Here is a 26,766-nt window from a genome sequence, read left to right as displayed (position 1 = left end):
GTGTTTTTTTTTTTTTTTTTTTTTTTTTTTTTTTTTTTTTTTTTTTTTTTTTTATCTCACGAAAAATGGAAAAAGGTAGACTATCAATCGATCAAACAGGACCATCAGTTCCTATTTCATTAAACAATTCACAAAAAAAGACATCACACGAAGAAGAGTATGAAGAACCAGAATTTCTTAATAGCTCACTAGAAGGTCCCTCAATTAGAAATCGATCTACACAATTACAAGAAATTATTAATTCTCAAAAATCAATTGGAAGTGAAGAAAGATATATACCAAATAGGGACTATTTGTTTTCTTATTCTAATGATTATACCAGTATTGAATCTTCTTTTACATGGGAACAAAGAGCACGAGAAGCTATGAAAGAAGTTCAACACTTGAAGGACATGAATCAATTAGTAAGTTTAATGAAGACACAAAAAAAAAAAAATATCATCAAGTTAATGTTTGTTTATCTTGGAAAAAAGTATAAGAAGCAGATGGAAGAACTTGTACAGCAATATGAGCGTCTACATAATATTAGATATACTGAAACAGAAGCTGTTTTGGCTAACTATATAGAAGCAGCAAAAGCAAAAGATGAAGGTAATATTAAAAAATATATATATATTTATTTCTTTATTGTAAAGCTCTCTTTTTTTTGTTTTTTTTTTGTAGCTTATGCTTCTTTAAAAGATTCTAGTAAGTCAATGAGAGTAGGAAACTTAGATTTACTTATTGATGGTCATGTCTATTTTTAGTATTATCAAAAGATTCTTCAGCAATATTGGATTTTTTAGAAGAGCTGACAAATATCAAAGTAATAAATACTGAGAAAAAAAATGATGGAATTATGTATAAATGTGTCATATCGGGCAGGAAAGGAAGTAAGTAATAATGATTGCTTTAGAACAAAAAAAAAAATGGGAATGTGATGGAGCAATTTATTTTTTCTATCTATTAGGTATTCAATTCGACATGTTCCTTGGAAAAGACAAAAATGGACCAGTTAATTATTGTCCACATATAAATGCTACTCGTAATACTGAATTATTAGCCATTTTACCTGAATTTCTTAAAGAGGAAGTCGAGTTTGAAAGAGCTAATTTAGCTACCTTTTTTTTAAGATTAGCTAATTTATTAAATTAAAATAATAATGATAGTACTACTCATGTAAATATAATAAACAAAATGTACAGGCAAACTTAATTCTTTTGAGCAGCAAGTTTTAATGCTTGATCAAAGTCCCACTTAATATCATCAATATGTTCAATACCAACCGAGACACGAATCATATCTTTAGTGACACCAGCAGCCGCTTGTTGTTCATCCGTTAATTGTTGGTGAGTTGTTAGAGCAGGTGCAATAACAAGTGTCTTTGCATCACCTACATTAGCCAAATGAGATGCCAGTTTAAGATTATTAATAAATACTTTAGAATCGCCTTTTACACCAAAAGTGAATACACCACCAAATCCATGTTTTAAATATTTCAGAGCACGTTGATGATGAGGATGAGATTCAAGACCAGGATAAGATACCCAGTTCACATCATCTCTACTTTCTAACCAACGAGCTAATTCAAGGGCGTTATTGACTGTACGTTCTACTCTTAACGATAATGTTTCAACACCTTGTAAAATTAAAAAGGCACCAAAGGGGTTTTGACAGGCACCAATATCACGAACACCCTCTGTACGGAAACGAGCAGCAAAGGCTATATTTCCAAAGGTCTCATAAAATGACATACCATGATAACCTTCTGAGGGCTCAGAGAAGTTGGGGAATTTACCATTATTCCAAGGAAATTTACCAGAATCAATCATAACACCACCGATCGTAGTTCCATGACTAGAATATAGAACCAAAAAAATAAATAAATAAATAAATAAAAAATAGGTTATGATGTATTTATTATTTATATGAAAGGTAAATTCTAATTTACCCTGCAATCCATTTTGTAGCAGAATGAACGACAATATCAGCACCATGTTCAATAGGTTTGCAAATATAACCGCCAGCACCAAATGTACTTTAATATAAATCATTAGTATCATTTATATTTACATCCAATTCTTTACTTTATAATATATATAAAACTTACTTGTCAACAATGAGAGGAATACCAGCATCATGAGCTACTTTAGAAATAGCCTCAAAATCAGGAATATTAAAACTAGGATTACCAATACTTTCTACATAAATAGCCTTTGTCTTATCGTCGATAGCATTCTTATAAGCTTCAGGACTATCTTCGGTGATAAATTTAACTTGAATACCAAGACGAGGCAAAAGAACCTTTAATTGAATATAGGTACCACCATATAAAGAGGCACTAGCGACAATATTATCACCTGAATTAGCAAGAGTAACAATAGCAGTGAATTGAGCTGCTTGTCCTGAAGAAGTCAATACAGCAGCAGCACCACCTTCAAGAGCTGCAATACGTTTTTCAAGTACCTCATTTGTAGGATTCATGATACTATTTCAATCATTCTATTAGTTATATACATATATATATTTATATTTTTTTGCTCTATAATAATACCGAGAATAAATATTGCCAGATGCACGCAAAGCGAACAAGTCAGCACCATGATCAGCATCATTAAAGACATAGGAGGAAGTTGCATAAATTGGCACAGCGCGAGCATTTGTAGCAGGGTCAGGTTCTTGACCAGCGTGTAATTGAAGTGTATCAAAATGGAATTGATGTTCACTCATTTTTGTATTCTATTATGTATGTATATTTTCTTTTTTAGTATTAAAAAATAAAGAAGATTAAAAATATAAATATAACTATAAATATAAAATATATATTTATATAGATATTGGATATGCTTGTATTTTTTTAAGAAATGTCAAATATGGCGTCAACCTAGATAGGCCTATTGAATTCAGTTATCAATGTTTCGGATATAAGATTAGATGACCCGTTTCATTGGTTGTCCCTTATTTTAAATGACGACTATAAATAACTTGCGTATTTATTTTCATACACATATAAAAAGGTAGAATGCAGCATAGTTACAAACTAGAATTGAATTAATTTTTATCATTTATTGTGGAAAAAAAAAAACTTTATTTTTCATTATTAAGCTTATCAGATGACGTATAATTTAACTCTGATAATCTAATTATCCTCATATCCATTCTCTTCTTGTTGTCACCATAACAATACTAATTCTTTTTTTTCCTTTTTCTTTTACAAATGTATTTATAAAAAAACAGTCATACCCTTGTTCCATAATAGACAACTGCTTATATTCTTTAATTCGAGTTTTATCAATTGATGTGTGTCTCTTTCTTAAGAAGAAATTCTGCATCATTATACGTTATTTTATTTCATCTTTAGTAATACAGTCACACAATAAAACATTTTTTATTGGCGGATAAATTATATAAATTAGAAGAGAGGAAGGGGGGGTAATAAGAGGGGGATGATGGGAATCCGATTTTCCATTATTTCTTTTTTTTTTTTTTGTAATAGTTGCTGATCCATTGATATGCAAATAATGATATTTTTAAAGGTCATGTAAGAATTCTTGTTTATTTCTTTAAAGAAAAAAAAGTTCTTTTTATTTATTATTTACACCCGTTAATAAACAAGATATTGTATATAGAATGGTTACCTAAAAAAAAAAAAAAAATTATAGATTTCTATACTCGCATTTTACTCCATCTTCCTGACATTCTTCAACTTCTAAGCTATTTTTGAATATCCGAATGATTACCATAATAAATACATATACATACACATAACTATTATTACTGATATACAAGTAATAATACCTCTTTTTTTCCTTCCCTTCCCTTTCCTTTCCTTTCTTTTCTTCTTTCTTTCTTTCTTTTTTTACTATCTCTTCAAAGGGAAAACGAAACTAGCTTGGCCCAAAAAAAAAAAAAAAAAATGAAAAATATAATCTTTGCAGTACAAAACTTAATTTTAACAACAGTTATAAACAAGTAAACTTAACGCACAACATAGAAAGAAAAGGATGTCAATTGAATTAATTTCCCTTTATAATATAGAGAAAAATCATCTAGTTTGTTTCAAAAAAGATCAACGTCAGGGGGTTCAACGTTTGCTACACATACAGAACATACACCTATATTTAATACAATACATATCATCGTTGCTGTTATTGGTATTGTAGTGGCAATAGCGGTTGCAATCATTATATTTATACTATATAAACGAAGAAGAAAACAATCTTATTTAAAAAGAGATGTTGAGAATAATAGAATGACGGAATCTACAGACATCTCTATACAACAAACAATCATTAACCGATTTGCCAGTGATTTTGATAATCACGTTGAAGCACCTAAACCAGTAGTAACACATGTAGAAGATGTGAGTCCATTAATGCAACAATATCAATTACAACTAAAATTATTACAACAAGAAAGAGAAAAACAACAGCATTCGAATTTAAAGCCAATTCAACATCATACTTCTTCTTCTTCTTCAAGTAAAACTTCATCTCCGACTTCTTTATTACCTCCACCACCCTATCAGCCTTAATAGTCTTGAAAGAAAGAAAGAAAGAAAAAAAAAAAAAAAAAAGTCCTTTTTATTTATTCTTGTAAATAGTTTGTTTTTTACTTTCAACATTAATAATAATATATAAATATGTATATGTATGTGTATATGTGTATGTGTATGTATATGTGTATGTATATGCATTTGTATATGTTTATGTACAGGTAATAATGGCATATGTGTGTGTATACATTCTATAAAGTGTTTTACATAATAAAGCATTTGTTATCTGACATTTGCTGATTCATTCTTAATAATTGTTCTTCTGTATATCTCTTCCCTGTCATTGCTTGTACATCTTCAATAGCTTGTTCACGATCATTTTCTAACTTTTTTTGTTTGATTTCCTGGGGAAAGTATAATTTTAGGAAATTTTGTAAACCTTCATCTAAATTAAGTGCAGTAGCGATTCGAACCGCTGTAGGATGACGACATAGTGGACAACTGTCCATCTTCTTTTTTTGAGCTTTAATTAAACATCGAACACAAAATAGATGACTACAAGCTAATCGAATAGGTCTCCAAGCGACATTCATACAAATAGGACAAGCTATATAAACATAGATAGATAAACTAAGTATATAAATATATACATAGATATAATGTCAATAAACTTTACCATAGTCTTCTGGTTGTGGTATAATAGTTATTAATTTTGTTGTGATTACACTATACAACATGTTGATTAATTTCGGATTAATTAACCATTCCGTAGAAATAAAACCCGGGAAAGATTGAGAAGCAGTTAGGCCGCTTCGTTTATCATGTTTTTTTAGAATCTTACGCATCGCTGTCTGATTTAATAATTGATAATGCTTCATGGTCACCAATTCGTTATTCAAATTTACAAATCGCTCAAAAGCAATTTTGGATTCTCTAGACTTTATTTTCTTGAGAATATCTTTATTGTGTAATTGTTCCACAAACCAAGTCATTTGTTTCTTAGCTTTCTCGATAGATGTTGTATTGCTTCCTTGAAATATATGAGCATCCATATAGATTGAAAATATTTTACGCCAAGTATACATTTCTGACTTGTGAGATGGTGACGCCTAGCAAATAATTATTTAATACAACAAACTTGTAATAAATAATTGAATGACAAAAAAAAAAAACTTACTACTTTCACTATTCTTGTCTCTAGATCAGATATAGTGTTTGTAATTTTCTTTGAATTAATATCATTTAATTGAGCCGCTTGTTGTATTTCTTCCATCAACATTTTAAAGAATTCATCATCTTGTTCTAATTCTATTACCAACGTCTTTAAATTCCTCTCCTCATCTTCGTCTTCTTGTTCTGGATGCTGTTTCTTTTCTAGAGTTAGACTTAATAACTCCTTCACTAATACTACTGTCGAATCTCTTCTTTGTCTTTTAACGTCTGAAGCTTCAACTGCCTCTTGTTCTTTGTTCAAAATTAAACCAAAAAAGTCTTTATTATTTTGACTTCTTTTAAATTCTAGTTTTGGTTTCTCTAACATATCATTCTTATTTGTCGATAATAAACATGAAACCATTTTTTGCACTTGAGGATTTTTTGTATCATAAGTGAATTCTATATTAGGTTTTACATTAGGTGGCTCACCTACATAATATTAAAAAAAATAATAAAATAGATTCATTCATGTGTGGGGTGAAAAAAAAATATATAAATATTTATATAAATATGTAAATGTAAAATTACCTCTAAAATAATATCTTATTCTAGGTATTTCTTCTCGGGGATGTTGTGAATGTTCATTTTCAGATGAATCTTCTAGACATTCATGAAGTAATGAAGCTGAAAGACCTCTACTTTCAATTTCTTCTGCTACTTTTGTAACAAGTTTTTTTAGAGCCTTATATTGAATAAGGTAAGGTCTCCATTCAGAAGGAATATCTTCTGCCTCACTCTCCAACTGTTTTCCAAACTTCATTTTTATTATTAAAAAAGAAAAAAGAAAAAAAAGAAAAGAAAAAAAAAAAAAAAAAAAAAAAAAAAAAAAAAAAAGAAAAGAAAAAATAAAATAAAATAAAAGAGGTATATTTCTACCAAACTTGACATTTTTTTTTACTTGCTGTTTCTGCTGGGTTCATATAAGATCCTGATTTACATTGAAATGTATTCGAGAAATGTTTCGAGTTGATTAATGGGCCATTGACTCGATATCGATCAGGTGCATGCTTGTTATTGTCAAGCATCTTTTATATAGTGAAAAAAAATACTTAAGTAACGAAAAAAAAATAATACAATACATGCAGAATTTATCTTACCTCTTCTCGTTCTTTTCTTGTTTTACTACATTTTAGTCTTGCAAATTGAATATAAGCAATCTGCTCTTTATTCCAATGTTCTAAACCGGGTAAATCCATCTTATTTGTAATATTCATATATTCTATGACTTTTAATCCTCCCAGATCTGCAAAATTATTATCTACAATAAGTTGACCATTTAAACCATAGTCATCAAATTGTCGTATTAAGCATTGGGTTTCTTGTTCAAGACTGTTCACACTCTCATCTGTCCACCAGTGTTGACCAAATTGGCCTTTATCATTGTAATGTCTTCCTATGTTATCGAATCCATGCTATTTCGGAGTATACAATGAGTGATGCACGTGGGGATCAGGAGACTTCAATTCATTGGTTAATTTAAACTTACCATAATCTCATGTCCAATCATCCATCCTAGTGTTCCCATATATAAATAGAGTGGTCCGTTAGGATCAAAATAAGGTAATTGCAATAGACTTCCCGGAACAGTCACCTATAAAAAAGAATTGTTATTGGTAAATGTAATTCAACAGTTATTATTACGTAAACTTTACCTTGTTTAATTCTCTGTCATAATAGACACGAGTGAATTGCGTGTTTATTTTATTCCACACGTCTTTATGGATGAGTGGTGGTGGTAGATCATCATCCAACAATCTCCATATCTGTTTCATTTTATGCATATCAGTTCTTAACATATTTCGAAAGAAATCATTCTTTTCAATCTTAATATCGCTAAAATATTCCACTAAAGAAATAACAGACGCTTGAGAATAATCAATTTGGAATTCAATATTTTCTAATTTATTCAAGATGGCTTGTTTTGTCAAATTATCATTGTGGGGTATCCAAGGAAGATGTGGGATACGTTCCTTAAAGATACGGACGATATCTTGAGACATGACCTCTACCTGGCGCTTAGCTTTCTCGATACGTTCTTGTTGATCAAGGGCATAATAGTGTCCCATCAATAGACCCATGTCACTTTGATGAATCCATTTCATACAGCTATACTGCCTTTCAGACCCTGCTGTCCTTTGGACGCCTGTTAACTTGGTATACATAGGTGTCTTGAGAATGCTCAATTGATCTCCTAACCTATCCAAATGATACCAAATGATACGCCAAATGAAATACATGTGTATCGTACGTGAATTTGTTACGCTCAAAACATCCCTTTTAAGATGCTTCATAAATGGAATAGATGGAACAAGTACTGTTCCTTTATGTCCCCTTAATAACTCTCGCCAGTCAATACTCGATACCTCTCCCTCTAGCTCCTCTATCCTCCACTTTTTACTTTCTTGTTCTTCATTCTTTTCTAACACAAGTGCCTTTACAATGGTTTTTTCAAACTCAACAATACGACGCGCAGTAGCAATCGTACTCCAGGCCTTCCAGCCGAATTCATTCGATACATCATGTTTAAAGACAGCATCAAGGATGGTGACAATCAGCTGTGTATAAACAGACATCGTAGAGGGATCATCATAAAGGGCACGGTAAGGTAGAGTTAGATAAGGAACTTCTAACGACAGAATGGGCCGTCTCGTGTTGGTGAAGACATCTGACTTCATTTTTATGCGGAAAAGGGGCCATATATTGAGGTCGGCTAGATAGTGAATGGCTTTATTCAGACTCTCTCGATCCAGCTGGGGCTTACTAAGTGGAATGAAAGATTGAATATCGCGAAAGAGGGCATAAAGAGGCTCTATCACGATTGGTTCTTGATTTATGCAGGATTGATAGAGATCCTTCAGTTTTGTGAAAAGTTGCTTATTGAGTATATCTTCTGGATTAGGTAAGCTTGTACTCTCATCCATCCATTCTCTCTTTAATATCTGTTCAAGTCTATGATAAATAGATTCAGTTGTTATTTCTTGTCTATCCAGTCTTGATTTATCATCAGATAAAGCATGATTTTCTTTCCATTGATTACCTAAAAAAAAAAAAAAAATGTAAATATATATTTTAAAAGTTTTATCCTCTTTTTATATATAATATGTATATGTATATAAATATAAATATGTATATATTACAAGCATAGGCATAAAAATCATTGCATGGATCCAATTCACGATCTACATCCTATAAAAGGTAAAAAAAAAAAAAAAAAAAAAAAAAAATCAATACGCAATCATAAGTTGATAATATACACACATATATAAATTTTGTTTATTTGCCTGAAGAATTTGAGCTGCTGTTACAATACAACTTGAATCTAAACAATAAGAAATCTATATACAAACCATTGTATATCAATTCTTACTATCATAATAATAGTAATAATAATAATATTTCCTCCACTTTACTTTTGTATGATTCTTCGGTATATCATGAGTTGGTGCAGGTGGTCTTATGATAGGTTCGTCATCGTCCTTTTGACTGCTTCTAGCATAGAGGTCTATAAATAAAAACAAAAGAATGACCAATATGGAACTTGAGAAAAACATGAATTTCTCTAACGATGTAAATTGTCTTGTTGGTTGAAGATGTCGTGGGTAACGATATATGCCTGTTCCATAATCAGTTGCTCTAACATAACTTTCTTCTTGTTCCTCATTATTAGGATGGATTGAAGTTGATGGTCGTTGATCTTTGGTTGCTAATAAAGGCGTATTAACATCTGACATGAAAAAGAAGCAAAAAAAAAAATAAATAATAATTATAAGGAAATAAATAAAAAAAAAAAATATGTGTATATAAAAAGAAACAAAACAAAAAAAAAATACTTTTTATTAAAATAAGAAACTCTTTATTATACTTTATATTAAGCCACATACACACACACACACATACACACTCACTCATAAAAAAAAAGGTTTATTCATTGTTAATCGTAGGCTCCATAATACTAGCAAAAGTAAAGGGCTCAAACTTGATACCATCACCGTTATAAAATTTACCATCAAACTCAACCCACATTAAACGAAGAGCGTGAAGGAAAGCAGAAAGACCTTCCATACATAATAAAATACCAATTGTTAATGAAAACCATAAAGCAAAGCCTACTACAAATCCAATAACAGCAATGGCACCTGTCATGTTAAACCAAATTTTAATTGTCATGTCCCACAAAACACTTGATAATTCTAGATAATAAAAGGAGTTAGAAGCATTGCATTATTTAAAACAAATATTAAATAGAAACTTTACGTGCATGAGCAAGTGACAGAGCCCAAAGACGTAGATAAGAAGCTGTATTGGAAATACAGTTAAGACAGAATTCAATTGTATGAATTGTTTGATGAATCATAACTTCACTAAACTCAAACTATACATGTATATATATATATAAAAAAAAAAAACGTAGGCAACATAAATATAAATATAAAATGCATCTAGTTTGCTTGTCCTTACTTCTTCTTCTTCTTCATCTTCTTCATTCAATGCACCCTCAATCATAGGTTGTTGTTCTTCATCGTCATCATCAGCGGCAATAGATGTATAATGATGTTTACTTGCTTCTTTTTTCAAATAGAATGGCTTAGCAAACCACATCCAAGGAACACAGACAACAGCTAATAAGATTAATACCAATTGAACAGAACCCTGACCAGGATAAAGCTGTTCCTCAGGATTTACTTTACCAGGAGTTAGGAACATATAAATCAACATATTCAAAAGATTAGGAGGAGGGTTACGAATATGATGACCATTAGCATCAAGTTCCCACCAATTGACACTCCATTTATACATGATACAAAAGATCAAATAGCCAAATATAGATTCCATAAATAAGATTTGAGGTAAAAATTCAAGCCAAACGAATGCCTTACGTTTGTAATAGATATGATTAAAGACATTGAGACAGATAGCAAATGACATATGAAGTACACCAACTATAATCGCTTGCTTCATCTTGTATGAATTGGAAAATAACAAAAAGTTTTCGGATCCATGCCATGCAGGATCAAAACCAAAGGCATAAACGTGTCCATTAGGAATCATTTCAACTGACTCAGTTGAAGTGTAATTAGAAGGTAAATCAAAGCCGGATTTAAAAATGTTGAGTGATAATGAGAACATATCATTGTAAACAGCTCCTGTAAACATAGAGAACAGACCCATCATCAACATCATATAACGACCACCAAAAAACATTCTGAAGATCTAACGAAAAAAAAAACAGCTCAAGTATGAAATATAAAAAATGAGATAAACTATTTTTACCTCGCCATTATTAGAAGCCAATTTCTTTTCATTAATACAAAGATAAAGAGCAATAAGGAACAAAAGAGCACCATGACCAATATCACCAAACATCATAGCAAAAAGGAAAGAGAACGAGATGATAGTGAAGAGACCAGGATTGACTTCACGATAACGAGCAATACCATAAGCATCAATGATGCCTTGGAAACTTTCTGTAAATTTATTAGTGCGGTGGTATGTAGGACGTGTTTTTTTGGTATTTAATTCTGTTAGAATAGAAGGAAGACTAGTTCCAGAAGCATCCTATATAAATAGAATGAGTTAATAAATAAAGTACGTACAAACAAACAAAAGTTATAAACACTTTACAGTAGCATCCTTTAAGGCTTGTTGAACTAAAGGGATATCATTTGTAGGAACCCAGCCTTCAGCAATAAGACATTTGCGATTAACATCGTAATTAAACAAATTCATAGTATGGTATATAGCCTTTTCTTTACGAACAATAGTAGTCCAAGCAACGACATTTTCAGACACTTTAATCAATTCAGAACGACGAGTTTGGTTTGTTGTAGATAAAACCTAAAAAAAAAAAGAAAATAGCTTGGTTAACAATAGTAAGAGTAATAACATCTATATTTAATCTTGAATAAAGAATTTACATTATTCAAGTCTTCAATACGAGAAGTGACCTCCAAAAGAGCATCACGACGTTTATCAGCAGAATCATCAATAGAATATAACGTGCCACCCATACTTTCAGAAATCTTTTTAATTTTAGCAATAATCTCAGTACCGTGTGCAAAGATACAAAAGACATTTTTATCAACTAGACTGTCTGTATTAGGATCTACAATAGGTTCATCAATTTCGGCAGACTTCATGTAGAGATTACCACGAAGAGAACGCCAGAGGACACGTTCAAATGTTTGTATACGATTACGAGCAATTACACCTGTTACATATCCAAGATGTAAATTCTCACTATCAAAATGTGCTTGTTCAACATCGTTTTCTAAGAGTGGGGCTGAATCATCATCAAGTGAATTACGAATGGTATCTTGTCTTGAATCGGCCTAAGTTAGCATAAAAAAAAGAGAGAGAATTAGTTGATACCTTTTATTTAATTAGATTGGTAAGTAGAATGCTTACTTGTTCAAAGAAACCAGATGATTCTCTTAAAACATGACGCAATTCAGTTAACTGAAGATAACGAAGCTGAAGAGATTCATAGGAGGAGTTCATTTGAGAAATACGAGTTTCATATTCTTTTAAAGTTTCTTCAAGATCGTCTACTTCTTGAGCTGAACGTGCACGAGAACGATAAGCTGCAGGTGTTAAGGGACGAGTTGGAATCTCGTTTTTTTGAAGTTGTGTTTGAAGAAATCCTATAAAACAAGATTAAAATTGAAAGATTTAGTGCTTGCTTTATCATAGTGACGAAAAAAAATAAAATAAAATAATAATAATAATAAAATAAACTTGTTTTCATGATAGTGACATAAAAAGAATAGAAAACACAAATAAACACGATACAAAAGGAAAGAGAAATAGAAACATTTGGTATATGATATAATTTATATTCAATTCTTCTTAATTCCTCCTCCTCCCCCCCTTTTTTTTTTCTTTCTTTTCTTTTACAAATGACACTATCAAGGAAGTAAATTAACAAAAAAAAAAAAAGATACATACGACATTGACGTTCCATTTCATCAAGTCTTCTAATTTCAGAGACAAAAGAACGTTGAAAGGCATTGACTTCAGGATTAAGCTAGAATATAAATAAACAATTATAAAAAAAACAAAACTTCTGAAATAATAATCATGTACTCACATCTCTAAATTGAACCTTGCCCAATTCACCTAATTCAGCAACACTTGGTTGAGCAACTTCGGCAGGGATGTAAAGTTGGATAAGAGACATCTCCTCCGAACGGAAGAGAGTACTTTGTGTCATTATATTGTTTTAATGTGTTTTTTTTTTTGTTTTAATTTAAAAGAAAAAAGAACTCTTCTAATAGTAAACATTTTTTATCGTAGCAGTAAAAAAATAAAAATAATAAAAAAATTCTCCGACTCAAGATGGTCATAGAAAAAATGGAGGAAAACATAATTCCTAATAATTTCATTGCTCCGCCATGAAATACCATTACTTGAATTATGCATAGTTAGAGTAATCTAAATCGAATTATATGTAATTTTATTATTATTATTACAACAAATTAAAATGCAAAATTTATAAAATAATGAAATAGAGTGTATACTATTTAAAAAAAAAAATGGAAATCTATGTAAGATAGATACAACTAATTATATTATTACAAAATACAGAAGGAAATTTCTCAGTTTGGCATATTATAAAACTTGGTATATTCAGTAAACGTTGTTTGGCAAATACCAAGATTATTTAATTTTTCACGAGATCTTCGAGGAGGAGGAGAAGGACCATGAACGATAAATTTAATTGTCTTTTTCCAAATCCCTTTCAGTTTATGCATTTTATCTTTTGGTAAATCTTGTTCAGGGGCACGACTTTGATTCTCTGAAATTGGGTTAATCAAGGTAAGTGGAGTAGTTTTAGTCTTTTGATTAGGTGCTACGAATCTTTTCATAGATTTTCTGTATCTTTGGACAGGAAAATCCATCAAGTTGGTATGATGCTTGGAAGATGCAGATGATGATGTCATTGAAAGCACTTCGCTGTTTCTTTTATTTACAACTGTTGCACCAGAAAATCTGTTATTATTATTATTATCTTGGATTAATTGAGATCGATAAGGTTGAAGCCAAGAATGATGAGAAATTAAATCCAAGGATGCTCTTTGTTCTGGTATAGGATTTAACATGAGCTTTATAAGTTGTTGCAAATCTATAAAAAAAGAAGGTACATATTATAAAACTATTTATGTATGGAACACTATTTAGTCTTTTTTTTTTTTTTTTTTTTTTTTACCATCAGAAAAACCACGATGTTTGAATTGATAATTACTGTTTTGCATTTTCTTAAACATGTGTTGATGTGTTGGAGCCATGAATGGAAGATCTCCCGAATACATAAGGTACAAACAAATACCCATTACCCAAATATCTGCTTTTTCTGCATTATAGGTAGGATCATTATATAACTCGGGTGGAAGGAATTGACAGTTACCAATAAACTTATGATACTCAGTTCGATCATTTTGACGAAGCAAGCGCATAAATTCAACATTGCCATTAATATCAAACAATAAATTCATTTCTACTGGCTCATTTCTGTTTAAATTACTCTTTCGATACTCTCGAGCTGTCAAAATCATAGTTGCAAGTTCATGTTTACAAAGATTTTCATTGCCTTTAAAACTATCAGGATAGTGAGTGATACGGGATGCATCTTCAATATTTATAGTTTTAAGTTGACAAGAAGAAATATCAATTCTAAAGGGATCAGCCGATGTTGAGGCAGTTGAATTACCTTTCTTTTCAATAGAACTCATGGATGGTTCGGGAATAGTTTCTAATCTTGGAGATCTCTTTCTTGAATGATCATTAATGACAGAAGCGGGATGAAAGCTGATAGAAGATTGAGTAGAAGAATCATAAAGCATTTCTTCTTCTTCTACAAGACTATCGAGTAAAGGTATTTTTTTTGGTTGTTGAGTATTTTCATTTTTATTACTACTGCTGCTACTGCTGCTACTACTGCTCCTACTACTACTGCTCCTACTACTATTATTATTATTTGTTACAGTGGATGATTTTGTCATTATTTCGCTTTCTTCAGGAATAGGGTAAAGGGGTTGTTTTCTAAATCTATGTGAACTTTTCCGAGAGATAGACTAAGTTATAAAAAGACAAAATTAGAATAAAAAAGTATGGAATTTATATTAAAAAAGGATAAAGAGAGAATATTAAAGAAGAATAGATAATGGCAAAGGTAAAAGAAATGAATGAATCCCCTTTTTTTTATACATGTATGCATAGAATGAATGTATTTGTTCTTTGATCTCTTTATTATCGGATAGCATAATTCCGGAGAATTCACTTTATAATTGTGTATTACCATGTATATTTATGTAATATGTGACCATCATTTATAGAATACAAATACATATAAACAATGAAGTAAAAAGAGCAAAGGAATTGAATGGAACATAAAGGGGCTTTCTTGGGGAGATTTTTTTTTTTTTTACCTTATTAAATGATAAAGAGTCTAAGGGTATATCTAATGTTGTATTTAGTAAGAGTGAAGATGAATGATTGAATGCATTTTTATGAATATTGTTGTTGTCTAAGCTTAAAGAATCATGAATGGATGGTGATGAAAATTCAGGTATAAAGATAGGAAGCGGGGGTCGATCAGGAGAAAGTGATCTCCAATTAAATATATTTGGCTGTTGGGAGGAATCTTCTCTTTTTGATTTAAACTGACGCCACCATTGTGTCTTTGTTAATAATGCTTTACAATTAAACAACACCATTCTTCCTCTTCTCTTTTTGGTTTTATTGTAAACATTGTTTATCATGAAAAATAATTTTATTTTCTAGGGGCATTTGCTGCTTCTTTTCTTTTTTTTTTCTGTAAAATAAATTTCTTCTTCCGTACTAAAAAGAAAGTATATAAATCTGCTTTTTCTTTCTTTTCTTTTCTTTTAAAAGTAAATAAATAAATAAAGATAAAATTAAAGAAATGATTCAAGAATAAAAACAAAATAAATAGAAATAAAATAAAACATAACTTTTTGTATACAAGAAAAAGCTTCTTATTTTCCCGAGTAAAATTTACTTTTCAGGCAAATGATCCTTTTTCCTTGTGTATTTTTTTTTTTAATAAAATACCAGCAATCTGTCATCTTTTATTAATGTATTTTAATTGGTACATCAATCGTTATAATTTAGTATTCATGAATCAGTCAATCAATTTTTTTTTCTTTCTATTTTTCTCTTTACACACAACAAACTTATGAGCCTGTTAACTAACTATACTCTTATTGTTTGTTATGGATTGTATAAGCATATAATAGATTCTATACAATGGCTCATTTTGGAAATAAGTCTAATTTTGGCTTTGAGCTTAAATTACACTCCTTAATTATACTATACTTTTGCCAAGGAAAACAAAAATTATTGAACTAGAATTATGTTCTCCTTATAATTTTGTCAAATAAATAAATAAACTTTCCTTGACAGTTTGGCACGTTTTTCTTGCAGCTCATACTTATAAAGTCCGGGATTAAGAGCAAAATTAATGTAGTACGATGTAACACATCTATACAACAAAAATCCTTAAAAAAGAAAAGGGCGCCAGTCAATCACTGTATTTTAAGCCAAATGGTATTTACTTGATAGAATGATTCAAATTTATTTTTCAAGTAATCTCGAATATTGAAATATATAGCACGTTGAACATTATTCACTCTTTATTATTATTATTATTATGCTGTAAATATACAAGTTTTATTTACTTTACTAAATAGTATTCAATTTGGCGTTATTTTTGCAATTATTACCGTGAAAATAAAAAAATAATTTTACGAAATAACTCATACATATTTAGTTTAAAAGTACCTTTTTTTTTAATAACATAATAAAGACTAGTAGAGGATCAATAAATTAATCTTAAAAACTCCTTTTTTCTTTTTGTTTATTTATTAATGTTGACTTCAATATATCATCAATTTATAGGGATAAAGGATTCCATTTTAATACATTTCAATAATTATTAAAATAATACGTGTAATATTCATTTTTTTATAAATCAAAAAAAAAAAAAAAAAAAAAAAAAAGAAGCTTGCGTTAATTATGAATGAGCATAGTGCTTATTATTTTGTTTCATAGATTATTATTACTTATTCTATTGCGTATGATTATTTCAACTCTAGCATAGCCTCTTTCTATAACCAATCTGTAACTTGAAAGTGGTTGTATTTTAGTAGAAGCTTTATTTTTTTTCTAGCTTCTCTCTAATGAAAACTAATGCTTCATTTCTATGTATTTATATTTTTTTTTAATTATATAATACATCCTTAGAGATCATAAATCAACTTTCTACATAATTACAAATAAGATTTCTATTCCTTTCTATTCCTTTTTTTTTTTACTCTCTTGCATTGCTGTAATTACTTTTATTGGATTAATCATTGTTCAATAATTATTAGGTAAATATAAAAGTTGAAGGATATAATAAAAAGTGAATGTGCACCTTTAAATTATTGTTTTCAGTTCCTCTTCTACTTATGAAGCATATTCAGTATATGATGATACCCAGTATCATAAATAGAAAATTCAGGAGATAATATATGCATATATTTATAAATATATACGTAATATCTGAATAGTAAGTAGTTTTTTCACAAGGTTAAACAATTGTATTCAAAAAAAAAAAAAAGAAAAAGGTTCGCTAAATCGAGTATATATCTAGTTGAACCGCAGTGTATCTAATCTATTATTTAGGAGGAGCAGATTAGAATACCTGTTTCATTCATGTACTCCTATAAAACTCTATTTGTCTAGCATTATCATAGTATTCTTTTGTAGTTAAGCTTAGTATTCTTCTCAAAGATATATGGAGGCAAACATGAGAGGACAAAAAAGAATAGCTAATATAATATTATTTTTTTTTTGATTCAATACTCTGTATAATAAACTATTAAAGACAAATTCAACAAAGTTATGCTTTATGACCAAGTCTTTTTTTGATAATTCCATTTCCTTGAATTTATTATAGAATTAATGAGTAAAATAGATGACTTGAAGATAGTTTTTTTTTTTTTTTTTTTTTTTAATAATTAAATATGTATTTTTTTTTCTTTAAAAACAACCTTCTGGTTCTTTAATTAATATGTAGGATATCTTTTCTTTTTTTTTTTTTAAATAATCCAGGCAATAATACGTTTCCAACGAGGAATTGTTTTATCTTGCTCGTTATCCTTTTCGATATCATATCGAGTAACGCGACCTGTCTCAAAATCTAATAATAATAATAATAATAAAGTGAATTTGTATACAAAAGAGCATATGAAGGATTTGTATAAACTTACCAACTTCTTCTAGAGGTATCAATTTCTTTCTGGTAACTAATTTGTGTATAATATAACATAAGAAAAAGGGAACAATACCGATATAACTTGTGACAAATGATATTGAATCAAACTGAGGTGAAAAAGCACTATAACCCTGACCGAGGATAATAAGAATACAGAGAATGGTAGCAAAGAGACCAGAAAAGGGATAAGCAAAGGCTTTATAAGGTAAGTCTTCAATACTACGTCCTTGACGAATATATGCACGACGGAAACGAATATGAACAGCAGCGATACCAGCCCAGCTGATAAAACCACTAACAGCAGTAATACTTAAGAACCAAACAAATGCTTGTTCAGCACTATAAAGAAAGAAAGAAAGAAGAAGAAGAAGAAGAAGAAAAAAAGAGGGATTAAAGTTGTGAGCGTTGTATATAGCAAATTATATTATGTAAGAGCTTTTTTTTTTTATTACCTGTAGATAGAAGCAAACACACAAGCAAATCCAACTAACGAAGAAAAGCAAACAGCCCTATATTAAATAAGGATGATTAATATGTATTTCAATTATTTTATTTTTATAATTTACCAGAAAGGTGCACCATATTTATTGACACGGCCAAGGAAAGCAGGTGCATTATTATCACGAGCAAGACCCATAAGTGTACGAGATGTAGTATACATGGAAGAATTCAAAGCAGATAATACACTTTGAGTTAAGGAGGGGAAGGTTAGTTTCATTCTCCCCCTTTTTTTTCAACAGATAAAACAAAAACAAACATCTATTTACCTTGTAAGAACAATAGCATTAATGACATGAGAACCAGCTTCAATGCCAGCTAATTGAAAGACCAAAGTAAAAGAAGCAGTACCTGGTCCACCATCTGCATTTAATAAATTCTCATTATTATGGGGGATACATAAACCAATTAAGAATATAGTGCAGACATAAAAGATAATAATACGCCAGAAGGTATTACGAATAGCTCGAGGTACAGTTTTCGTGGGATTTTTGGCTTCACCTGCTGTGATACCGACTAAAAGAAAGAAAGGAAAAAAAAAGGGACGTTATTTTTATATAAACTGTAATACTTTAATCATCATGCTTAATAAACTTACCAATCTCTGTACCCTGGAAAGAGAAACCAGCTGCTAAGAGGACACTAATGGTACCAACGACACCATTATTAAATGCACCAGGATTTTTCCAATATCTAAGTCATATAGATTATATTAGTAAATAAAGTGAGAAAGAAAGAAAAAAAAATTATGATTATATTACTCAAAGCCAATCGTATGACCACCAACAGCTCCTGTTGCAACTAAAATACCAATGATAATAAAGACAATAACGATCACAATCTTGATCATAGCAAACCAATATTCAAGTTCACCATAAATTCGAACACCTAAAAAGTTGACAGCAACTGTTAAAACTAAAAAGATTGTAGACCATGCAGCATCTGGTAGCACTTCTTTCCAAAACTTGATAATAGTTGCCGCAGCAGCAAGTTCAGTAGCGATTGTAACTGCCTATTTTATAAAAGAAATTAGATTTTTTTTTAAAAAAAAAAAAAAAAAAAAAAAAAAAAAAAAGTTGATCTTGTTACTTTACCCACTAAAATAAAAAATAAATAAATAAACGTTGTTAAATAAAACAGATGAGAAACAAAAAAAAATAATTCTACAAGTTAAAAGAACTTACAGAAAACCTAGAAAAAAACAACAACGTTATTAGTCATTATTATTGTTTTATTTAAAGGAATTTTATATTATTATTATTTTTACCAATAATTCCAACCCAAAGCAAATCCCAATGAAGGCTCAACGAAGCGAGTAGCGTAATGGTTAAATGAACCAGAAACTAAGAATAAGTTAATTAAAGTGTTTAAAGTTAAAAAAAAAATTGTATTCATTTATATACCAGGCATAAAAGTAGCCATTTCACCAAGACATGTCATAATACAGTAAACCATGAAACCGACTATAAAATAAGTTTAGAATAACATATATATATTGTCTATAAAAGAATTAAATTTATGTACCAACGCAATAGGCAATAAGAGCACCAGCAGGACCAGCCTATACATATATAAATATATATATTAGTAAGTGCTGTATGTGAATATCTGTTTGTATATTATTACCTCAGCTACATTACTACCAGAACTCAAGAAAAGACCAGTACTATAATACAACGATTAAGAATATAACTTTATTTACTCAAATTGTATCCATAGTTACCCAATAGCACCACCAAGGGAAATCATTTGAATATGTCTAGCACTTAATCCACGTACAGTGCCATCTTGAATATGATTATTATTTTCAAGATCCTCTTGGTCAACATGACTATTTGAAAAATAAGAAGGTGCTTTTTCAAATTCTTCTATTTTTTGGGACTCATAGCTACTAGTGTTCCCATTACTAGTTATTTTATCTATCATTATAATATGTAATATATATTTTTTTTATTGAAAGGAAAGGAAAGGAAACGAAAATTCAAAAAATAAAACCAAAAAGAATTGAAATATGATTTTTCTATACTTTAATTTTTATTTTTTTTTTTGCCTATTATGTTCTATTAAAGGACTGTTACACTAAAAGATAGGCTGGGATATAAAGTAAGGCTTTTTTTTTCTTATTGTACAGACAAAACTCGCTCTTGATTGGTTTCCAAGATAAGGCCTTTCAAGATAATTTCGTCCATGATTATATGAACTTTTTCGATATTAAACACAAGATCAAGTTCAGTCTGAATTTCCATATTTGGATAAGGTTAATTTTTTCGAAAAAAAGAAAATAGAATTTTTTTTTTTATTTTACTTACAACTTTTTCGAAATATTGATCTAAACATTCTAATAGAAGAAAATAAAATTAGGATAAAAATAAAATAAAAATAGATTTTTGTTTTTATATGAGGAAAAAAAAAATACTTGACCTACAAATGTTTGAATTAACTCTAATAACGAAAACTCATTCTATAATAAAGTAATTTAGAATTGAACACCAAAAAAATTACTCTTTTTTTTTTTTTTTTTTTTTTTTTTTTACATCTTCAAAATCACATCCAATGATAAAATACAATGACGCATAAACTCTATAAACTATTTTGGAAATAATATTAACACTCCGATTATTTATCTTTCCCTAAGAGATAATAAAATAACCTATTTTATATTCTTTTGTCCTAAAGAATAATGTCTATAATAATCTACTAAGAATGTATATATAAAGTAGAATTCTATTTTTATTTTACTGTGTTTGATTTACGAGTTATACATTGTCTTGCTATTTCTAATTCAAAGGTAGGACGATCTTTACAATTCAAGTCATAAAAATATTTAGAAAAACGTGTTTGACAGGATTTATTTACAATTAAAAAAAACCGTATCATGTTTTATATATGAATATCAATATATATAAAAAAAAGAGAGAGAGAGAGAGAAAGAGAAAAAGAGAGATAGAAAGAAGAAATGATGAGAAAAAAAAAAGTGTTAAATTTCTTTAAAGCACGTGATATTGATTATTACCAACAAAGTAGCTGGAAAAGTAAATTATTTTCAATTTCAAGTACATTATGATTTGAAATGAATCCTTTTGATTGGCATTCATTTTCTTTAAATCCAATTTGATGCGTATCCCATAGCATGACCTGTTTATCTTGAGCTACTAAACTGGCAACAGTTGAACGAATAATATTGGAATAAGCAAGACTTCGTCCATAATTCCATCCTTTTGAACCATGAGTTGCATATTGGGTTGTCTTGACTATAATAGACACATTTTTATATATTTCAGTTACAATAAATTCTAAAAAGGATGAAAAGGCTTTTGCAAACTCAATAGGGTTTTGCTGTCCAGATGATAGATCCTCATTGCCAGTTCCAATTATTACAACATTAGGTTTAGGCAATCGACGTGCAATCTGTAAGATGTTCAACTTCCATCGATGATGCAACATGGCTTCTTCAGTGATTTTAACATGTGACATATCACCAAAGTACACTGCCATTGTATTATTATTCAATAAGACTGGTTTATCTACTAAGGCAGATGACAAAAAAGAAACTTCTTCGTCTTCATAAAAATAGTGAGTATCATCACAAAAAGAAACATCATTATCTTCTAGTGGTGATGATGATGAAGACATGATCATTTCTTTCTTCATAGACAAAATATTACGTTTTAGATGGAAATCACCCCATGCATGTATCACCTTTGGTAATTGTGGACAGTCATCACGTCGAACATCAAACAATTGACAGGAAGGCATAAAGACATGTTTCCCGCTTATTAACTGCCATACGCCTTTCGTGGCTGATCCAATACAACGTGTCTTATGCGATACTTTTATATCATTTGTTGAAGTAACAGTAAGTTGATTGGATGATTTGAAGTCTAAAGGTAAATAGCGATGTAAACTGGGCTGTTTCCAGAAATAAGAACGAAATTCAACTCTGGTTTCAAGTATCCAATCACCTTCCATCACAAATTGAACAGGGGCAAAATAGATGTTAGATTGAATAGGATGATGTATTAATGTAACAGGTATTGATGATTTGTTATCAAGAGATTTAACTGTGACGATAATAGAATCAGGTGGTGCATAATGAGGTACAATTTTGATAGAAGAAACAGCTGGAATAGGTCCTAACTATATATCAACTTTCTTTATTAGCTTAGCTTATTATCAGATCGAATCAATTACCATAACTAAAATGCAGACTGTCTCTTCCTTTTGAATATAAACATTTTTACGTGTAAATTGTCCATTAGGTTTCATAAACATAGACTTGGATGTCCATCCATCCCAATAGTCTCTATCAGAAGCCCTTCCAGATAGATAAAAGATTTAATAGGATGATTGTTGCATTTTATTACTTAGATTAACTACTTACAGCCAATGAAAATCAATATTTTTGCATAATGATAAGTTTGTGATTTCAATAGGTTCTGGTAGTTGAGTTGATGCATACATGGCATCTATTTCTTGAGGTGATGGTATAACAGGATCAAATAAAACTACACTTGTTGTTGTTGTTGTTGTCATCATCATGTTATTGAATAGCCATAGTAGTAGTACTACTAATAGTAAAAGTGTTGTACATAATAATGATATACGTGATAATGATGATAACAATGTTGGTGATGTCATTTTACAATATGATATACGTATATACAAATATTAATGAAAGAACAAATAAATAAATAAATAAAAAGAAAATGAAAATGAAAAATGTATTTCAAAAGGGGATGGAAGGAAGAAGGAGGAAGAGGAGATCTTTTTATATATAATTGTTAAAAATAAATAGTGTTGTAGCACAAAGTTTTTTTTTCTCTCTCTCTTTTTATATATATGGCAGAGTTTCTTAATTTGGAAATAAACCCAATATTTTAATGCAGCAAATATTTGATGATAATACATTATTGAACAAGTCAACGTCTCACTTTATTAGCGTTTCTTCTACGATAAGTAGCTATAAAATCTGATAATATTCTTCTTACTTTAATCCAATGTTGCTCATGAATTGCCCTATAAAATGAGTGAGTTTATATTTAATATTCATTAGTTTTTTTTTTCCTTACGCTGTCCAATTTGTCATAAAATCTGATTTAATTTCTACTGTCATGTAATCATCAGGAACTTGATTTACAACCTGCATTATCCATGTAGTTGATTCATTAGGTAATAACTCAGCTAATGACTTAAATAGGGCTGCTACATCAGGTATAACATCTTGATGATAAAAGTCAATTAATCCATCAAACATAATAATCACCAGTTGTTGTCCAAATTCTTTAAATAGTCTACTAATGATCAGTTCATATGTAGCCCCTAATGATAACATTCTTCGATAGAACCCTAATACAGCAAAGAGAGCATGAATTTCAGTCACTGTCAATCCTACTAATCCTGCTTGAAAGACAGTTGAAAGCAATCTCAGCAAATCATCATTGATAGTAGGTGTATTATCTAAAAAGGCTGTAATTAAACGGAAATAATCTTCAATTACTATATAAAAGTGTTAGACTCTAAAGGAACTATATACATATATATATATATATATATATTGTTTTTTGTCATTTAATCTATACCATCAGGAATATCACTAACTTGACTCGATTGTAATTTAGTAAACATAGTTTGACTTAATCTCTGTACAAGTTCGAAGCAAGGACTTGCTGCAGCCTCTCGTTTACCATACTCACGTACCATACGAAGTGCTACCCATAGATATCCACTCAGTCCAGTACGATCAAAGGCGTTTACAATACGTTCCATAAGAGATGGTAACAAAGGTACAAAATCAATTCCATACGAGCTTATAAAACTATTAAAGCATTTTGAAAGAGGCTCCGATATAGTTGATAATCCTCCAAAGTTAGCCAAAATAATATCCAAAACGGGCCATAATTCGCTGATAAAGGTCACACAAGGATGTGCTTGTCCACTTGGTATATTTTCAGGTCGAATTATTTGGAAAAATACACTAATTTGTTCAAGAAAATCTATTTCAAAGTGTATAAGTTGTTCATTCATATTTACTATTATATATATATGTATATGTATATATACCTCCTATCTTAATACATTCATCATTAGTCACTTGCTCTTTGCCTTTAGAAACTAGGGTATGCAACTCTTGAGCAATAGGCAAACAAAATAAACGTAAAGCTTCTTCTGTTTTGGTAAAAGGAAGTTCGGTGATGACATAGGATACTGCTTCTGTCACCTCCAAAACATCTCTAAACGGTAATGTCTTGATAACATTTAAATAAAAAACATGAAGTTGTGGTACAAAGTCGATCAAATGTTTACTACAATCCTTACAAAGATGCTTCAGGGCAAGTGCACTAGCAGCAGCTACTTCTTCATTCTGGAAACCATTAGAAATAAAATTTAACTGATACGTAATAAATTGGGGATGTAGTTGTGTCCAAAATGAGTATCGAGAGATAACCAAAGTAGCTGCATAGCGGATCCTTGGATGTGCTGGCAATTTCGACAAAAATTCCATAATATGAGGCATCACTTGATCTTCATCTGCAGGTATTTCAGATCCCATCACTCTTAAGGAAAAAATGGGTGCTTCAATTTGTTGCCATGTTGCATTGCTATCATTTAAAAGTGCTGTTAAACGATTCATAGGTTTCAAAAGGCATGGCTGTGGACCTAAAAGACGGCAACAGTCTTTAAGCGTATCGCCCATTTTATGCCTAAAATCACGAAAATCATCACGTTCTTCAGCTGTCATTTTGCCTTCATCATCAGGATATTGTAAATGTCCTAACATGATGTCTACTAAATGATCATAATAAGCTAAAAATTGGGGTTTTTGATGTCCATATGTATCAGTCTCCAATAAGTTTGTCAATTCATACCAAAATTTGAATGTCATAGGTACGATATCTACAAGATCTTCATGATAAGCTGTGCATTTCAAAATACCCTCTAAGAGAGTTCTAAAGGACTCAGGATGAGCTCCAATTAAATTGATATATGCTTCTCCAGCTTCAACAAAAATACGACAATAACCACGAACATCATCCTCATTTTCTTCTTCAATGGCCTCTGTTAACTTTGACAGCAAGACGGTAAAATAAGGATAGATCTGCTCAATAATCGGCCGTGATTCAATGACATCTCGTGTTTCATAGATGATTTCTGAAACTAGGTCAACAGTAACATCAAATAATTCAGGTGACTCGAGAGCCTTGAATGCAAGTTCGAGTAGGGGACTTGTACTAAGTAGTCTCATATCTATTTCACCTGTACGAATCCAGCTTGTTAAACATTTAAAGATCTGTTCTTGAAGTTCTGTATTATTCCCTATTGATAATTTAAAAAAAAAAAAAAAGGAATGTCAGAAATGAATAATTAATAATTTACAACTTGATCTTACCACTTGTTTGCATGTACATGGTTAATAAATTAAGTACTTCTTTAGCATTGTTGTCAATCAATTCTTCTCCTCTTGATTTATATTCTGCATCCTATGTGAAAGCAAAGTTATTAATCAAAGATATATCAATAAGGTATGGATGTAGAAATGTACAGTTAAAGGTAATCTTGTATTGCCATTCATTTCTTCGGGTAATGTTTTGAGAATCTCAAGTAAACATATCAACCCCTGAGTACTTGATTTATTGAACTTATTAATAAGGTCCGGAATAACTGTTTTCCATTGTAATAACTGTATAGCTAAAATACTAATAGCCAAGCATAATTGGATCATGACAGCTTTTTCACGAGTGGATGATTGCCAAACCATTTCAATAAGTGAATCACGTAATTGTAATCGAGCTTCTACATCTAATTCACGCAAGTCATATGTAATCTGGCAAAGAGAAAAATAAAAATAGATTTAGTAATGAAGTGATCTTTCTTCATGTATTTTTATACCTTTTGTTTAAAGGTTTGTGCAGCAAATAAACGTGTTTCGAAATTCGAATCTTTTGATTTTAATAAATAATCAGCGACCGCCCAAGCTTCAGGCTTTTTATTTTAAAAAAAAAAAAGAAAAGAAAATGCAAGCTTTAGTAATTTAAGGTTATTTGAGTAATCAATTTAGACTACCTTTTTTTGAAATCCTTCTAACCAACGACTAGCTTCTCTGTTTGTTTGTCGATTTGTAGAACTGTACAAAGAAGACAGTGCTTCTAAAACATTATTTATAATTTCTGTTACCATTAAGCAGTTTTAGATTGAAAAAATAAAATAAAAATAAAAATAGAAAAAAAGTTTATAAATATTGTGTGTTTTTGTGTACTCTTCAAAACTGTCGTCACAATAACATTGATTTTTCTTTTTCGTGTTT

At 30.1% G+C, this 26,766-nt stretch overlaps 12 protein-coding genes across 12 annotated transcripts; 2 read left to right on the top strand and 10 right to left on the bottom strand.

The window, feature by feature from the left end:
* Nucleotides 1-65: 65 nt before the first annotated feature.
* On the top strand, nt 66-1,134 carry BX663DRAFT_483333 (uncharacterized protein; the record flags this gene model as incomplete). Its single annotated transcript, XM_051524485.1, has 5 exons — nt 66-404; nt 474-591; nt 664-687; nt 747-872; nt 950-1,134. The coding sequence occupies 5 exons, from the start codon at nt 66-68 to the stop codon at nt 1,132-1,134; spliced, it is 792 nt and encodes a 263-aa protein (XP_051386608.1).
* Nucleotides 1,135-1,190: 56 nt separating this feature from the next.
* Nucleotides 1,191-3,722, bottom strand: BX663DRAFT_483332 (Cys/Met metabolism PLP-dependent enzyme-domain-containing protein; the record flags this gene model as incomplete). The annotated part of the gene is made up of 5 exons (XM_051524484.1): nt 1,191-1,836; nt 1,931-2,017; nt 2,090-2,467; nt 2,534-2,718; nt 3,663-3,722. 5 exons carry the CDS (start codon nt 3,720-3,722, stop codon nt 1,191-1,193), a joined length of 1,356 nt encoding a protein of 451 aa, XP_051386607.1.
* Nucleotides 3,620-4,555, top strand: BX663DRAFT_497116 (uncharacterized protein). Its single transcript, XM_051525866.1, has 2 exons — nt 3,620-3,951; nt 4,018-4,555. The coding sequence occupies exons 1-2, from the start codon at nt 3,896-3,898 to the stop codon at nt 4,511-4,513; spliced, it is 552 nt and encodes a 183-aa protein (XP_051386606.1). The 5' UTR covers nt 3,620-3,895; the 3' UTR covers nt 4,514-4,555.
* BX663DRAFT_497113 (SPX domain-containing protein) lies at nt 4,556-6,496 on the bottom strand. The gene is made up of 4 exons (XM_051525865.1): nt 6,218-6,496; nt 5,652-6,118; nt 5,151-5,583; nt 4,556-5,081 (listed from the first exon to the last, which is right to left on the bottom strand). Exons 1-4 carry the CDS (start codon nt 6,447-6,449, stop codon nt 4,738-4,740), a joined length of 1,476 nt encoding a protein of 491 aa, XP_051386605.1. The 5' UTR covers nt 6,450-6,496; the 3' UTR covers nt 4,556-4,737.
* Nucleotides 6,497-6,523: 27 nt separating this feature from the next.
* Nucleotides 6,524-9,569, bottom strand: BX663DRAFT_497111 (uncharacterized protein). The gene is made up of 7 exons (XM_051525864.1): nt 9,100-9,569; nt 8,971-9,024; nt 8,827-8,875; nt 7,342-8,726; nt 7,176-7,280; nt 6,787-7,101; nt 6,524-6,714 (listed from the first exon to the last, which is right to left on the bottom strand). The coding sequence occupies exons 1-7, from the start codon at nt 9,418-9,420 to the stop codon at nt 6,562-6,564; spliced, it is 2,382 nt and encodes a 793-aa protein (XP_051386604.1). The 5' UTR covers nt 9,421-9,569; the 3' UTR covers nt 6,524-6,561.
* On the bottom strand, nt 9,487-12,975 carry BX663DRAFT_497095 (V-type ATPase, V0 complex, 116kDa subunit family). Its single transcript, XM_051525863.1, has 9 exons — nt 12,777-12,975; nt 12,635-12,713; nt 12,095-12,330; nt 11,605-12,018; nt 11,312-11,524; nt 10,961-11,245; nt 10,148-10,900; nt 9,944-10,061; nt 9,487-9,879 (listed from the first exon to the last, which is right to left on the bottom strand). The coding sequence occupies exons 1-9, from the start codon at nt 12,897-12,899 to the stop codon at nt 9,611-9,613; spliced, it is 2,490 nt and encodes an 829-aa protein (XP_051386603.1). The 5' UTR covers nt 12,900-12,975; the 3' UTR covers nt 9,487-9,610.
* Nucleotides 12,976-13,284: 309 nt separating this feature from the next.
* On the bottom strand, nt 13,285-15,402 carry BX663DRAFT_548776 (uncharacterized protein; the record flags this gene model as incomplete). Its single annotated transcript, XM_051531102.1, has 3 exons — nt 13,285-13,811; nt 13,896-14,760; nt 15,115-15,402. The coding sequence occupies 3 exons, from the start codon at nt 15,400-15,402 to the stop codon at nt 13,285-13,287; spliced, it is 1,680 nt and encodes a 559-aa protein (XP_051386602.1).
* A 2,388-nt stretch (nt 15,403-17,790) lies between these two features.
* Nucleotides 17,791-20,390, bottom strand: BX663DRAFT_548775 (amino acid permease/ SLC12A domain-containing protein; the record flags this gene model as incomplete). Its single annotated transcript, XM_051531101.1, has 13 exons — nt 17,791-17,891; nt 17,962-18,305; nt 18,419-18,475; nt 18,533-18,652; nt 18,734-18,980; nt 19,063-19,157; nt 19,226-19,476; nt 19,649-19,655; nt 19,732-19,807; nt 19,868-19,927; nt 19,989-20,025; nt 20,091-20,130; nt 20,188-20,390. 13 exons carry the CDS (start codon nt 20,388-20,390, stop codon nt 17,791-17,793), a joined length of 1,638 nt encoding a protein of 545 aa, XP_051386601.1.
* Nucleotides 20,391-20,476: 86 nt separating this feature from the next.
* Nucleotides 20,477-21,456, bottom strand: BX663DRAFT_497086 (AP complex, mu/sigma subunit). The gene is made up of 6 exons (XM_051525862.1): nt 21,204-21,456; nt 21,115-21,148; nt 20,999-21,051; nt 20,886-20,925; nt 20,774-20,802; nt 20,477-20,698 (listed from the first exon to the last, which is right to left on the bottom strand). The coding sequence occupies exons 1-6, from the start codon at nt 21,339-21,341 to the stop codon at nt 20,585-20,587; spliced, it is 408 nt and encodes a 135-aa protein (XP_051386600.1). The 5' UTR covers nt 21,342-21,456; the 3' UTR covers nt 20,477-20,584.
* BX663DRAFT_199337 (uncharacterized protein) lies at nt 20,998-22,637 on the bottom strand. The gene has a single exon (XM_051521738.1). The coding sequence runs from the start codon at nt 22,431-22,433 to the stop codon at nt 21,474-21,476; it is 960 nt and encodes a 319-aa protein (XP_051386599.1). The 5' UTR covers nt 22,434-22,637; the 3' UTR covers nt 20,998-21,473.
* BX663DRAFT_199039 (uncharacterized protein) lies at nt 22,516-23,249 on the bottom strand. The gene is made up of 3 exons (XM_051521736.1): nt 22,846-23,249; nt 22,656-22,779; nt 22,516-22,612 (listed from the first exon to the last, which is right to left on the bottom strand). The coding sequence occupies exons 1-3, from the start codon at nt 23,100-23,102 to the stop codon at nt 22,598-22,600; spliced, it is 396 nt and encodes a 131-aa protein (XP_051386598.1). The 5' UTR covers nt 23,103-23,249; the 3' UTR covers nt 22,516-22,597.
* A 4-nt stretch (nt 23,250-23,253) lies between these two features.
* On the bottom strand, nt 23,254-26,673 carry BX663DRAFT_497079 (armadillo-type protein). The gene is made up of 8 exons (XM_051525861.1): nt 26,526-26,673; nt 26,352-26,444; nt 26,005-26,286; nt 25,852-25,942; nt 24,525-25,778; nt 24,044-24,457; nt 23,534-23,960; nt 23,254-23,480 (listed from the first exon to the last, which is right to left on the bottom strand). Exons 1-8 carry the CDS (start codon nt 26,637-26,639, stop codon nt 23,384-23,386), a joined length of 2,772 nt encoding a protein of 923 aa, XP_051386597.1. The 5' UTR covers nt 26,640-26,673; the 3' UTR covers nt 23,254-23,383.
* Between the last annotated feature and the right edge of the window lie 93 nt (nt 26,674-26,766).

This window comes from Cokeromyces recurvatus, assembly GCF_025118155.1.
Source record: "Cokeromyces recurvatus strain NRRL 2243 chromosome Unknown BX663scaffold_3, whole genome shotgun sequence".
NCBI lineage: Eukaryota > Fungi > Mucoromycota > Mucoromycetes > Mucorales > Mucoraceae > Cokeromyces > Cokeromyces recurvatus.
This window is presented reverse-complemented; position numbering and strand designations above follow the sequence as displayed.